The sequence below is a fragment of the Pollachius pollachius genome (assembly GCF_949987615.1).
Source record: "Pollachius pollachius genome assembly, chromosome: 12".
Taxonomy (NCBI): Eukaryota; Metazoa; Chordata; class Actinopteri; order Gadiformes; family Gadidae; genus Pollachius; species Pollachius pollachius.
This window is the reverse complement of record NC_136945.1, coordinates 9,118,242-9,134,177: the sequence shown is the minus strand read 5'-3', so window position 1 is coordinate 9,134,177 and position 15,936 is coordinate 9,118,242. Positions and strand designations below refer to the sequence as shown.

The window sequence follows — 15,936 nt, the reverse complement described above, 5'->3', positions numbered from 1 at the left end:
CGCCAGGGGCCTTGTTGCCTACCTGCTTCCCGTAGTTCAGACTGTTGTCGATCGAGCGTCCACGTCATAAACCAATAGCCACAATAATTGCTGATTTGTGTTCTAGGACTAAAATCGAACGAATACTAATTCGGCAAATTCCAAGAATGTGCCAGAGAACGCTTTCGTAGGTTTACAACGTTTTACGTTAATATTGAGAAATGGACTTCCTATAAAGACGCGATATATATTAAATTAGATCTCAATGGGGTTGGATGTCTATAACTCCAACCATTCCCTCAATGTCGATGCATTATTTATTTATTATTTAACTACATTGTAGTCTGCAAGTAAAAGATCATCAAACAAAACAAACGCATCCACAATACTTTTTTACGCTTGGAGTTTTTTTAATTGAAATATTAAATGGCAGCTTATTGCCACAGCACCATAAGTAACAAATTCAACACATCCATGAACTGCATTTGTTAATGGCTGCAAAACAAACGCAAAAAAAGTGGTAAAAAGCGAACTACAACACCTTCATTAGTGGTTACTAGCCTTTTAAACAGAGCACAACAAATGTATACAGCAAACATGTGATGACCTTGTAACATGACTTAGTGCAACAGAATACAGGAGAATGTCGAGGGGGGTGGCAGCTACGTTCACATGGGGACTACAGCTGGAAATTAGCCAAATAGGCTAAAGCTGCTCCTTCTCAAAGGGGACTGTCCACAAAACTATAAACAAATAAACTAAACTAAACATGGGGGCAGAGGCTTAAATGAGAAACTCCCAACAGTAATACAGTGGAAGAATGGGGGATGGGCACAGTGAGACGAGAACCACTGGGATTAGGGATCAGTGTATTTTCACATAGTCTAGTTACTTCCATAACAAAAATATCAGCCAGTACAGAATCGGGCACTGCTGTGTGTATGAGTGTGCATGCGTGCGTGTTGCAAATCAGCTTTGACTGGTTTATCCAAGAGCATCCCTGGCAGCAAGCGGCGGTCTGATTTGATCTTGATAATGTTCATTAATAACATTTGGAATATTGTCAGGCCTTAGAGAGGTTAGGCAGGGTAGAGAGACCTATGAAAGGACCCTTACAAACCAATAGAACGAGAGAGGGAGACCAGGCGTCTTTTAAAGGAATGAACAGAGACACACTTCACACTTCAACTTAACTGAACAAATTGGGAATAAACAGAACCATTACGTGTTCCAACACAACACTGTATCTCTTCATGGGACAGGTCCCAGCACAGAGCAGCGGTCTTGGCACTGAGTGACGCCCAGCTAGAGCGCATGACGGTGACGTGATGCGGCCTATTACGGCAAGCCACACTGAACTGTGACCAGTCATCAGTCGGTTATGACTCCTCCTAACCAAGTTACCAAGACGACGTACTCACACTACAACAAAACACTAATGCTCTTATCTGTTTAGTACTTAAGCTCCGGAACTCAGTTTCACTGCATTTCCTTCTTTTTTTTTTGCTCCGCCTCGGTCACTTCACAAGAACAAGAGACATGGCATAGGTCCAAATTTGGTCAAAGTGCTGTGAAAGTAAAGAACATTATAAACTCTTCTGAGAAAATAATATGGCAACTTCAGTGTAGGGTCTCGAGTTTTGTACATGAAAAATAAACGCCTGTATTTCAATATCTCACAGCAGTGCATCATATACATTTCATAAAACTAACAAGCAAGTAAAGAAAATTAACTCCAGCATTTGGCCCTAGTGGCAGGGAATGTTTTTTACAAAATCGTCATTCGAGTGGCGTTCAGATTCGAGTGACTCTCTGGACAGCTCCTTCCTTATTTAGTCAGACCTAAGCCTTTGTTTATATGCAGCGCAGTGCTGGCAGTGGAATGTCCCTGTCCTGACCAGGCTTTCGAGAAAGCTGTCCTGCTCGCATTAGCCTCCATGCAACTGTCTGCCAGGGGCTGAGCGGGCGGATTAAATGCACCCAAGTACCATTCAGACATGTTGGTACTGTACTGAAATAACATGCGGCTCACATTCAATATCAACGGCTCCGAGAAAAAACACCAATAATGTGAAAATTGTAATCTTTCAAGACAGTAAGATCCCTGACACCCAATATTTTTCAAGTCACTGTTTAGCATGTGTAAGCAGAAATCAACCTGTTTACATTTTTGACTCAGTGTTTTCTGTTTGTCTTTATCCATTGATAATTGTTTTACTTTCCATGCAATTAGTACCTTGTTCAACTGACAGCGCCACATGAAGACATTCACTTTTTCCACAAATTCAATCAATTCTCAAAAATGTCTGTCATCCTATACACAATGTGTCCCTTGCATCACTTTCCTTTGCACCCACAAGAGCCAAAAGGTCTTGGGGAGTCGTGTTTTTTTTTGCTCAGGCAGTCGTATGCGTCACCTATTTCACAGGCCGCTGCCTGGCGAGTCGCTTCATGAAACAGCAGGTTATCGTGGAGATGATGACGATGCCCACAAACAGGGCAGACGACACTCCGATAACCAGTGGTATCAGTAGAAGATCAGCCGCTGGAAACAGAAGGGAGAGTCATTTATTAAAAAAAAATCAATATTGCATAATGAAGGGAGGCCTGGTGACTCACCGGCTAATGCGCCAACATTGGACGCCTAAAGACTTCTAGTGCCCGAGGTTCGGCGCTAGGCAAGCTACAATCAATTACTTAAAAAGTGACCACAAAGACATCGTCATTTTGACACGCACTCACCTCGGGCATACAGGTAAACCGTGACGGCGGGTGACTCATCTTTAGCCTGGGTGTTGTACCACCCTCCGTGGGGGTCCTGCCCCCATACCTCCGCCTGGCACACGTAAAGCCCCTGGTCCTCCAGCGATGCGGCGTGGACCCTCAGCCTGTAGGTGATGGCGGACACGCGGTCCACGCTCACCTCGCTGCCGTTGGTGAAGAGCTGGGCCATGCCCTCGTAGGTCAGGGCGGCCACCGCGCTGAAGGGCTCCGCGGGGAACAGGGCGGCGGGATCCGCCTGGTCCCCTTTGGTGATGAGCGGCTCCGGGATCGGCCGCCGCAGCCACAGGACCTGCACCGGGGCGGGGCCCGTGGTCGTTACGGTCACGTTGCAGAGGAGGGTGACTGTGCTGCCGCGTTTCAGCAGCGGGCCGCGCGGGAGCTGGGCCACGGCCGACACCAGCACTTCTGCAGAGAGAGGAGACCTATCGTAACGAGGACACTTGGGAGCGGATACGCCGGCTCAATTTACAACAGGAAACACCACCGACTTTGACTCTTAATGCTTCAGTCCTTCCGACTCAAAGCGTTTGACAAAAAGCAACAGTAATCAGGCTGAGGAGGATTTGAAAGGAAAATAAATAAATATATAAAACGCCTGGCACATCACAGTGAAAAGTTTGAGTGCAAGCTCTTCCCAATCAAGGGGTTATATTACTGTAAACCCAGAACAGGAACCAAGAACTAGAACCGAACAGAAGATCTACACCACCTGCTACCTACCAGCTACATCTCCTTTGCTTATCTGTGTGTGTCTGAGTGTCTGTCTGTGTGCGTGTGCATGTCCAACTTTGTAGAAAAGGATATGAATGCACGCACATCCAATTGAAGGCAGGTGTCGGACAAGTGAGGTAATCCGTGTGAAAGAGTCCACACACGCGCAACTACGTCAGGACAAGGACGCCATGTCCTTGTCCTGACAGAGCCGAATGTGATCGAATTGCTTATGTTACTGAAAATCAACCCCTTGGGGGCAATATTCAGTACACCGAGTGGGGACTCCCCCATGTCATACGCCATGTGTGCCATCCTTTACCTTTGGTCTTGAGGTTGACGCTGATGCCCTCTGACCTCTGAGAGAACGTGGCGGGCGCCGAGGGGGCGGGGTTCTTGCGGCCGGCGTAGACGCTCACGGCGCAGCGGTACACGCCGGAGTCGGAGGGGCGGGCCGAGAAGAGCCTCAGGGCGTAGCTGCCCTCCGTCACCATCTCCAGAGCCCCCCCGGTGCCCCGGCTCAGGTCGTCCCCCCAGCTGACCGCCCCGTCAGGGCCCATGCGCGCCACCTCCACCTGAGAGAGCGGAGACACATAAGGTCAGCTGATCTCTGCGTCTTGAATATGCACGTGCACAAATGGACACGACCACCACATAGAGTTTTAATCGTCAACGTCAAAACGATTACAATATCAAGATGTCAGCAAATAGAAAACGGCTGATTAAACTGCAGTCTTGAGCAAACCCTCCACACGCACGCATGTATTTTATTGACACCACCAAACTAAACGTACCTCCACTCCACCTGCTCCAGCAGTAACAGCATCGCCAGTGAGAGAGCCCCTCTTCAGCCACTGGACCAGCAGGCCGGAGGTTCCTCCGCGGGGCAGCCCGGACACCTGGCAGGTGAGGGTGAGCGGAGACCCAACCTGCAGGCTGACCCGGCCGCTGGGAGTGGACGTCACAGTCACGGACTCCGCTAGAAGAGAGACAAACAACCACAGAGTAAAGAGTGAGTGAGGAGAGCAAGGACACTAAGAGATCAATGATGTCATCCAGGTCAGGTTGTATAGATGCTATAGGCATTGTATGGCCCATTGGTGGATGAGAGCAGCCTCCACATGGTAGGCCTATAGAAAATGATATACTCCACTATGATGAGTAAACATATACGTATGATGACACATACATATGAACTGAATCGGCTTTTGAAATGTAAATACATGAAATGATCCCGATAAGCAGAGTAGCTTAAGAAAACATGCTTAAGAAAACAATATACTTTGGTTCAAAAGTACTTAAAAACACACAAACCAGTGATATTCACCAGCAACAGATTTCCATTTAGCCCAACCTAAGTTATGGCGCATTAGGCTAACAGTCAGAAGGAGTATTTATCGGCTGTGTGATGTTAAACAAAGAACTGTTAAAACAATGCCTGCTGTAAACACAACCCATTAACTCAGTCTCAGATTGAGCTGCCAGGCTATTGTGTCAGACAGACTGCAGGGCACATGAATAATTACTAAGCATTTAATAGTGCAGGCGACTGCCTATGAGCGTAACACTGAACTTAATAACGGCTCTTTTAGGGGCATCTATTTCCATTCCCTGACGTTGTTCAGATTCTATTCTAAAAAAAATAATAATGAATTCTCTTCAGCAACGTCATTATCGAGTGAATGAAGAGGAAAAAAAAAGACTATCTAATTAAAAACACTTCTTCACAGGATAACGATTGAAGGGATGTGTGCATTAAGATAATTGTTCAAATCAAACAACACAAATCAAACAAAACAAAGAAAACTACTTCATTTGAATTTTTCCCAATTTGAAACTCCTCTTGAAAGCTTGGGCTTTGTTTGGGCTGATGATGTGCAGCTTACCCTCAGCAGCTCCATACAGAGTGGTGTCGTTCTGAAAGGATTGCTCATGTTTACTAGACCGACAGAAACCTTTGTCACAGTCCACGCCAGGCTTAGGCGCAGGTGAAGATAATTTAATCTATCAGCCCTTCCCAAGCGTCTCAAAACCCAACACTGAGCCAGGCGAGTTGCTCAAGTGCAGTCTGTGTAGCCCATATACATTTATGGTATAGCCTGCAACAGGCTCAACCAACAGGCTTTTTTAATAGGCTGCAATGGCTAGCCATTCTTTAAAAAAGCTAAACTTGTTGTGGGTCTGTTTTCACTATCTGACAATACGCTCTATTAGTGTACCATCTATTCAACCTAACCTTGCGGACAGCTTTTGAGTGAGCTATAGCTACGAGTCTGTAGTTATCAAACCAACTGTGTAGATAGTTATAAATCAAACAGTATAGCTATTTCTCGAACCAACTGTGTAAAATCTCTTTATGAAACCAAGCTCATGAAAGAAGTGCTGTCAACGGCTTGACCCACATTATACCCGGGGGTCCAGCTATAGCGGACTGCTGTTATAAAGACTAGCTTTTAGGAAGGCCTCGTTTTGCTTCATAATGTTGGAATTATGTAGATATGCAAGTACTGTGGCTGCAATCGTTTGGCTACATAATGCTTGGGTTATATTGTGAGACACATAATTATTTTGGAAATAGCTCTCGCTCACTCATATTCCATTCAGAGTAGCCAATTAGTTTCACATAAAGCAGAAGGAATTAGCGGGAAGCAGCCTTGTCCTATGAAGCTATAGATACTTCAATAGTTTCAACTAACAGGGGGATGTGTGAATAATGATTGTGTGTCGGACTCCTCTTTATTTGTGCAGACCGAATGAAAGTTTTAATAATTAGTATTCTTTTCTCAGTGACTGAACCTGATGTCACGTCTTGGACAAAATTCGTCTTCCCAGTAGTTTTTGGGTCACGTAATCGACTCGGCCGATAACATCGTAGACCTATCGATCGGTGCATCACTAGTAACTAGTAGGGTTGTGACAAGAACCGATACTTCAGTACCAATTCGATGCCAACACTGTTACATATTTTAAACACATAAAGCTACCCACACATAGCCACTAGGAAGTAGGATCGAACACATAGGCCGCAATTACCATACATAGCCACTAGGAAGTAGAATCGAACACATAGGCCGAAGTTACCACACATAGCCACTAGGAAGCAGGACCCGACATTTTGAGCTGCTATAACTATTCCAGCCATAGAGGGCAGCACCTTTAGACAGGTGAGGAGGGCGAAACCAATACGTCATATAGGCCACGCTTACTCAGTATTTAAGCAGGGCCTGAAGCCAACGAGATCAGAAACATCCGGCAGTCCATACTAGGGAGTTAGGTAGAGAGGCCTGCTGTTTGTCGCTCACACGCGTGTCCATACAATTCCCCTCCTTTTGCTTCATAGTTACCATACCAAAATACTTTAACAAATAAAGTGAGTTCAAAGCGATCCTGATTAGACTACTTTCTTCAAGAACGCAACAACACGAAAAAAATAATTCAATACTTTCTTTTTTCTGGTAACGTCAGAACCGAATATGCAACTTTTCACTCGGCGAACCATGTCGATTCTTGGGGGAACTGAAGGGGGCAATATACGCGTGTGAGCATCACAGAGCAGTCAGCGGCGCTAAAGAAGAAAACCTGCCGTCTTCGAAAAAAATGGGTCGCGTGTTGAAATATTTTGTATTCGAGGCGGATGAATCCGGAGCAATTCTAGACTCAAACAAGCCGACATGCAAACAGTGCCTCAGAAGTTTTCAAACGAAAGGAGGAAGCACGTCAAACCTGGCCAAACACCTCAAGACATGCACCCCGAATTGTTTAGAGAATTCAAAGTGAGTGAGTTTCCGTTCACTATCACTGTTGTGTCACTTTATACGTTAACCTGAATATGCCTGTTCCGTTCCGTCATTTGGGCATGAGAGTCAGCTGGGGCGCAGCCTTCTATTCGCTCAGTCGCTCCCTCAGGTAGATGTTTAATGTAACGATACGGTCTGCGTCATTATACGTAAGGTGACATGATGAGATAGTGTCTGACAGTCTCTTACCTTATGTTATTTAAACTAAAAGTTTATTTTTTTTCCTTTACAGTACCAGTGTGAGCCAGACCAGGAGAAGCAGGAAGAAAGTCACACACTCAGCTCTCTGATTTTGCAAGTATCTGTGCATTGCTGCATCAAGTTGTGCTTCTGAGAGAGTTTTCAGTACTTCTGGCTTGATTGTCAGTCCAAGACGGTCAAGACTGACCCAAGAAAACATTGACATGTTGGTGTTCCTTTCAAAAAACCTGGAACTGACAAAGAAGTTAAAAAATCCTTAAGTTATGCCTGTTGGAACCTGGTATTAGAGGTTTTAGTTATGTGAGATCAGGCTCTGTTTTGTTATTTATTTTCATATTTATAAGAACAATATTGTTTGTTTTATATACTTGAAGGCTCCACGCCACTGCTGTTCTTTTTTGAATGTCAAATAGTTGACTATTGTTGTTATTTATGCCCATATTTATAAGCACAGTATGGTTTGTTTTTATACTGGATGCCTATAGGCCACTGCTGTTCTTTTTTGAATGTATAGTTACCTGTTGGCAGCTGGTACTGCCAATTTCGGCGCCCTAGGCGACTCAAAATCAACTTGCGCCCTGGACAGGTCTTCCGAGCGGGGGGGGGCTTGGGGGGGGGTTGCATTGTACTGCGTACTACGGTGACGGTTTCGGGGCGCCCTGGCGATTGCTCCCGCGCCCCTCCCATCTCCGTTTGTTTCGTGTATTTTAATTGACTAATTAAGGGCGCCACCAGAGGGCGCCCCCAACGCATTTGACGCCCTAGGCGGTCGCCTAGGTCGCCTATGCCGAGCGCCGGCCCTGGGTACTGCAATTTAAATTCTGTGCAAAAAGATGTTGACGCACAGTGGTGTTAAATACTTGACATTTTGAAGCCGTTTTCAATAAATTAGTAAATTTAAAAGTACATGGGTCATGTTGTTTCAAAAAAAAAAATCGTGGTATCGAATTAGTATTGAAAATCGTGAAAATTCACAGGTATTGGTATCGACTACTGAAATTCTGGTATCATGACAACCCTAGTAACTAGTTATCAAACCAATTGCAAAGCTAGTTATAAAACAAGGTGAGTTGATAATATTATGTTATAGATCATTACGAGTTAAACAGGCAAGTAAAGAGTTGTCAGCAGTCATCCCACCAGCCAGACAGTTCATCTTATACTTGGCCAGGTTAATGCTGCCAGACAGGTCCTGTGAATGTAATCTGTTGGAGAAGTAAATGTTCGCTATAACTAGCACAAGACCAGGCCTGTTGGTACCAGATTCGTCGGATCAAGCAATGTCACGACTGCTGCCAGGAACTGTGCACGAGGAGACTACTACCTCAAAGGTGCCAAACCCCGCTTAAGATTGACCATGACAGCAGCACAGTCCCCTGAGCCGAGGTAGGGCGCCAAAGGGGCTTCATATAACAATCCACTTGTGGACAAGAGCTTAGGGGTTTGGCCCTATGCCACCATGACAGTGTAAACAAGCAGCAGTGAAGGCTTTCACTGGCGTCAGCAGCAGGCGTTAGGATGTGCTGCTGCACTTATTTTCAGGTATGAGCTTGAGAGACGGCACGGTCTCTCAGTGGAAGCACTCACAGAGCCGCTGGACGGTCAGGTTGCCAATCTCCAGGGTCCTCTGTGCGATCCTCTGCCAAGAGCCGTCGGGGTCCAGGATCCACTGAGCCGCCTCGCAGAAGTACGACCCCGAGTCCTCGGGTTTCACAGCGAGCATCTGCACCACGTACGTGTCCACGCCGGCGGCGCCGTTCCTCTTTTCCAGCGTGATCTCGCCATCCTCGTAGCGCTTCCTGTAGGCCCGGCTGGACCCGGGCGTGACACCCAGCACCCGGTCCAGGGAGATGATCTCTCGGAGGGTGCTGACGTCGCCCCCTCCCCCGCCTCCCGAATCGCCGCCGCGTTTCCCGAACATGATGGACAGGTGGGTGTGCTCCTTGGACTGAACGCCGGCCGAACACGTCAACATTAGCCTCGCCCCCTCCGGCAGGGGCTGGCCGGTCAGCGCGCGGGTATAGCTGATCTGGAGAGTGTCTGGGATCACTGTGGGATGGTCAGTCAGATGATGTCGTTACAGGACGCACATGGGCCAGATGGTACAGACACAAATGGCAAATTTGATTTATACGGCATGTTTGCTTTTGAAGTCACATGTTAAGCACTCCTCACAAACTATAGAACTGGGGAAACTGAGCAAGAGCCAGACATACATCTTAAGGACACTAGCCTAAGAAAATGCTTGCTAAATCGTCTGGATTAGGGAGAGGTTGCTCTCAAACATAGCTAGCCAACCAAAATGACAGCCTATTAACTATAAAAAGTAGCATTCAGAATGGAAAGATGGAATCTTGGACAGAGCATATAGAAAATACACATGTAATCTGATACCTGGCAAGGTGAATGGAAAGGCCAAGAGAGAACAAAATAAAAAACACAACTAAACTAAATATGAGAGTGAGAGAAGTAGAGTAACAAAGAGAAACAAAGTCCAGATGAAAAACAGATAAGATCCAATGCAAACAAAGAACAAGAGCCGATTGTGAACAATGAGAAACGTGGCTCTGCTGGTCAACATCCAAGGTGACAATGACCCAAAACGTTACTTCAATCGCATATTCATTGAGGGTTTTGCTATAATCACAAATTCCATATTGAAAAGCAAAAACTGTTTTTTTTTATGCTGAATATCTCTGCACTAGCCCAACGGCCGCCCCGATGTGTTAACCGGCCAACTGCCTCTTTCAGCTGCACCATTAACTATGGAAACACAACACGATCATAAAAGCCTCACCTTTGACGACCACTGAAGCGCTGTAGTTCCCCTGATAGGAGGAGTCCGTGCTGGGCGTGTAGCACTCGTACTTCCCCTGGTCGTCGGGCCTCAGACGCTGCACCACCAGCCGGGCTTTGTCCCCCGAGTCCCGCTCCACCCTCACCTCGCCGCTGCGCACCCGGCCCTGGTAGGGGGCGTAGGGGAAGCCCTGGTCCCTGGTGGACACGATGCCCATCTGCCTCCCGTTGGCGTCCTCCCTGTACAGGAACCACTCAAAGTCCTGCGTGCGGGCGCCCTCGTAGCCCGTCACCGCGCAGGGCAGGGAGAGCGGGAAGCCCGCCACGCGGTACAGGGTGCCCACGGGCAGGAGGACTTCGCGCCCCGCGGCCTGGTGGAGCACTGGGGGGGGGGCAGGGTGAAATAGGAGTTTGATCAGCATCATTGATATAGCCTCGCGCCCAGGCCTTTCTGTCTCAAGATGGCATTTGGGTGTACTGACGAGAGAGATTTGGCGGGGGCAATATCCGTTTCAGTTCCATGTTTTGGAAATTGCTTTGGTCTTATCTTCTCGTTGTCTTTGGTCCTATTCTTCTAGCTCCAGGGACTTTTAACTGACGTACACAGCTCATCATAGGACGAATGGAACGGAAAGTGTGGTTTGGTGGATTGGATACGTGGTAAAGCTTGTGGCCGTCTCTTTGAGAGGCTATACTGGTTGTCACTGTCAGTACCTTTGAAATCTCCAACACTTGGAGTGGCTTCTTGCTTCTGGATTTTTATTACTACTTGATTATTGTTACTACTACATGTATGTTAAAGTTGCAAAAGAGTCAGAATTAGAACATGTTGATTCTGAGATCCTTCCTGGTTTCCCAGACAGGGAGGATCTCAACACCAATGACACACCCTGATAGAGAATGGCAGTAGTTATACCTGAAGCAGATAAGATAATAAGATAAGGACATTTTTTGGAGTGGGTCACAGGGGCCTTGCCTAGAAGCATGCTTAGTACACCTCGTCATCATTTCCGCCACTCGATACTCCATGCTGAGAGCTGGCCACAGGGAAATCTATCGATTAACCAAAGTGTGGGAAACAAATGGCCTGGAATTACTGTGAGGTCATTAAATAAAAAGCTGGGCCGCTAATGACAAAATCTGACTGAGCTTGTAATGGATCTTATTAACTATATGGTCAAACTTCAACTTTCCCTGACGATTAGGCCTGCCCTACAGAACTTCAACATGGTTCCCACAACATTATCCAGTTGATAATGAGTCACAGTAACATGGGAAATGTAAAACAATAGAATGTGCTTCATATGTAGGCTTAATGCTTCTCATTCACTCAATGAGAAGCATTGTTTGTGATGACCCAGAACATGCATGTTGGGTATAAATGAGGTTAAATCCATTCATAGTCTTTTGTCACATGAGAAAATATTAAATAACATTAGTAAACCATAAAGCTTCATTATTTCAAAGATCATATTTAGGCTAGTTTCGAGTGAAAATAAACATGCCAGACAATCACAACTATTACAGAATAAAAAAGTTGTCCTGTTGAATGTCAAGACAACCATTGGGTATTTTTTGGGATGATCACATCAACCCAAATGAGAGGCATAAACAAGACCGCCATGAATGTTTACCATTGATGCCAAGTAGAGGGACTATAAACTCCAGTAAGGGACACACCTCTATCCATACCCCCACATTTAACCGTCAGCTTGTCAAACTAGTAATACTAGAAAGGTGCGTTCACCCGTCTTGGTTGAGGCTAGACTCAAACACGGAACTGGAACTATTGACACGCAGAGACTAGGGCCAGTTCTTAAGTATTGGAAACGCAGAGACCAGTGGGAAACATAAACGGATTAAATGCTAATTAACTATGAGTCTATCGATATGGATCTTGGGGGACATACATGACGGTGTATAAATCCATTGAAGGGCTGCTATTTACAAACCTACATGAAGATAAATTAAAAAGAAATAAGGAACCCTAGGCTACTTAAGCCTTTGTAATATATTTACAGCAAATCAGATTAAGCACAACACATATGCAGAACATTACAAGGTCATAACTATATTTTTTGTACAGTAGAACACAGCAGTCTGGCAGCGGGAAAGCGCATAGAGACACATATCATGTGGGACATATAAAGTCATGTGTGTAGTGCAAAGTACAAGACGAGAGGGTTATACTCACTCAATTGTAAAAGAAGAACTGCTGCTTGCAACGGAGCCATAGTCCTTACTGATGCAGAGGAGTTAAGCCGACCCAGATTCCCCGTTTAGTGTATTCTGAACTACTGATTGAATAATGTCCCTGCGTTTCTTAACGCATCCTCACAAATTGGGGCATGTCCTTCTTTCCTAAAGCGCAGAAATATATGAAACGCCTTTTTTCAAACACTGTCAGAATATTGTGGTTACACTTCTTGAAAATTGCGAGTTAGCACTATGCGCTAACAGGGAAGGCATATAAATGGACGCGTGTGTGTCGCCGATTGTATAGTTACATGCACTGTGCATCGCCGCGTCTTTATCTGCATAATGATTCATTCTTTTCATTTCGGATAGCTCCTGTGTCATTCATCTTCGTTGGTCTTCACTTCAGACGGACAACCCTGGCTCACAGAAAGCATCATACGCGGTCTCAGTGGGATGGCGTATGTGCGTAAAGTGTGGTGGGGGTGGGCGAGGGGGAGGGGGTCACTAAAAGGGGAGTGGCTTGTGTAGAAAAAAAAAAGGAAGAAAAAACACGAGGCCATTGGTCAAGAGAGCAAAGATAACATTTCGAACCGATAACAATGGCTGGTTGTGAGCATCCTTGAACGCATTGGTGGAAAATTAATTAATTCGTCAAACCGCCAAGCGGCGCCAAAACGTAGGCTGGCGGCTGGATCTGTGAGAGGCAAAAAGCGGCGAGCACAACGGGCTTTCCATTAATACATAATCACGGATTATCACTAAATATCAAATGATTAGAATAAACATTGATTATGATGATTAGATTTGATTAGAAAAACACTACTAACAAGATAAAAACCTTCCTGTTATCTTTTTTATGACAGATCTTAAGTTCCGTACCGTTCCTCTAGCAACAATGGAATGGATGTTGGATATTGGTTCGCTATATTTTTAATATATAGTCTACATATTTAGCTTTTATCACTTTTCTCATTTAAATAATAAATAAATCATAAAACTGATTATCCTAAGGCAGTCATGAAAAGGGCATGTTTCACATACGACCTCGAGGTGGCGATATAATGCAACGAACTGATAGTATAGTGAACTATATACGACCTATCAAAGCCTACCTTGATAATACATTTAATACATATAGTAACGTTTTAAATAAAGGAGCTGTACTTTAATTACAACCAACCTATATATAATTTTTCCTATAAAGTCTGTTTTCCAGAGTTCACATTCTGGTAAAGAATTCTGAGAAGGTCTGTGGGGCCTTGAAAGTGAGAGGGGTAGTCAAACCTCTCATTCACTTTGCCTCACTCACACAGGCCACAGTTATTTAGCTATATAGTGAGATGGGAAAATATTTTGTGATTGGTGGTTAAGCATTAGAGCAAAACTTGAATTTACCGTCACAAGTAGGCCTGTAATGCACATGATATGCTGAGGCACCAGGACACTGAGGGGATTTAAACCGTCAACACACACCTCATTAATGGGGACCAGTTCTCCCCCTACCCGGCCCTGACTGCCTTTTCCTCATATCACCCATTCTTCTTCACCTCTACTGTCAATCACTTAGCCTCTCTCTTTCTCATCGCACCCTCACTCTTCTCCTCCCCTGGCCTCACTCTCTCCCTCATCCTCACCCCTTTCTATCTCTCCTCTGACTGTTCCTCTCCTCCCGTTCACTTTTAGGTTTTTCCTGATTTTGTCTTCTTTTGATGTCTTAATCTTCCTGCTGATTAACTCTTCTTGATCTGCCTCTCTGCTGCCCTCTCTCCTCTTTTATCCTCTTCTTCTGCGTCTTGCCTCCCCTCCCCACCGCTCTCCTCTGCGCTCATCCTCTCATCTCTCCTTTTGTTTTATCCTCTTCTCTTGTTCATCCTCTTATCTCCTCCCGGCCCCTCTCCTCTCCTCTCATCCTCTCATCACTTCCTCTTCTCTTGTTTTATACTCTCCCCTCATTTATCCTCTCATCTCCTCCCGGCTCATCTCTCCTCTGCCCTCTTCTCCACATCCCTCTTCTTCTTCTTCTTCTTCTTCTTCTTCTTCTTCTTCTTCTTCTTCTTCTTCTTCTTCTTCTCCCCCCCCCCCCCCCTCTCCTCTCCCTCCCTTGTTTTATCCTCTTCTGTTCTCGGCCTCCCCTGTCTCCCCCTCTCCTCTCTCCTCCTCTCCCTCTACTCATCCAATGGTGGAAACATGGGGGCCCTGATGACTTCCCAATGTGGCCGGGCAGCCAGAGGGGAAGTCGTTAGGGTATTCTGGGTTAACAAGGCGGCCAGCAGGATATGCCGACTTCAGCAGCAGCAGCAGGGGTTTACACACCATCAGCCACGATGGGGGAGCCGTGGCACGGTCGAGGCCGGCCAGGGTAAACTTCCAACTCCCCCCGTCGCCGTGACTTCCCTGTATCGTCAGGTTTATTAAACGCGGTCGGGCGGCACTGGGGGGCAAGGTTCCAGGGAATCCAAAATTCGAATAAGGAGCGTTCATCGACAGTTTGTACTGTCTCCTCGCTGCCGCCGCGACATGCAATCCACCGCCACGGTTACGGCACGCTCGGCCTGCCATGTTGTAACCGTGAGCCACATGATGCGTTTTTATTACCTTGGCGATGGCTACTCTCATTTAATGCCTTCGTATATACGTCGTTATTCTAAGGGCGAAAAAGTGCACTGGCATGGCTGCCTTGCTTTGTTTTTAGTCTTCTTTGCTTCTCTTTTTTGGTGTGAGTGGATACACACACTGTCATCTCCATTGTCCACTCACTCCCACTCATGTTTCTCTTTGGCTGGTACAGACTAAACTGTAACTTACCAATCAAAGCAAACACTGTCTGTAATTACTCTGTACTGTAGTCTCCACATACGCCCCCGTCATCAGTGGGACCTCACCGGGACCAGTGAGACATGTCTGCAGCGCGTGGGGGACAGTTTATATACAGGCATGTAGACACTCAATGGGCAAGGCAATCAATGACCCACTTCTCTGCTGCCCAGTCATCCCTCTGTCTCTGTATTTTCAGTTCACTCTCTCTCTGTCTGTCCCTGTCTGTCTCTGTCTCTGTCTCTTTCTGTCTCTCTCTCACTCTCTCTCTCTCTCTCTCTCGCTCTCTCTGTCTGTCTATCCGTCTCTCTATGTATCTGACTATTACTCTTGGTCCCTCCAACCACCATGGCTTGGCACATCTCCCCTTGTTTCCATTATGTTCAGTATGTATACATTTAGTATCTATTTTCACTTTCTCTTTAAATTCCTCCACGGGCTATTTTCTCCTGGATCCCTCACACATCTCTCTGTTTAGCGGACGACCCCGGAACATTACAGCGCATGGGGTATTCCTGCATTTTCTGTATATTGGTTTACTGTCTCTAGTCCCGTAGCCACAAGGCCTGCGCCACCCCCAGGGATGGTTAATGGACCATATTTATACAAATCAGTGAATGAATGAACAGGGATTTCAACAAATGCTACTTCATTG

General features: G+C 45.9%; 1 protein-coding gene across 1 annotated transcript; it reads right to left on the bottom strand.

Moving 5' to 3' along the window:
• Window positions 1–368: 368 nt before the first annotated feature.
• igsf8 (immunoglobulin superfamily, member 8) lies at window positions 369–12,920 on the bottom strand. Its single transcript, XM_079747451.1, has 7 exons — window positions 12,463–12,920; window positions 10,270–10,650; window positions 9,060–9,521; window positions 4,269–4,453; window positions 3,797–4,049; window positions 2,722–3,168; window positions 369–2,524 (listed from the first exon to the last, which is right to left on the bottom strand). The coding sequence occupies exons 1-7, from the start codon at window positions 12,500–12,502 to the stop codon at window positions 2,397–2,399; spliced, it is 1,896 nt and encodes a 631-aa protein (XP_079603577.1). The 5' UTR covers window positions 12,503–12,920; the 3' UTR covers window positions 369–2,396.
• Between the last annotated feature and the right edge of the window lie 3,016 nt (window positions 12,921–15,936).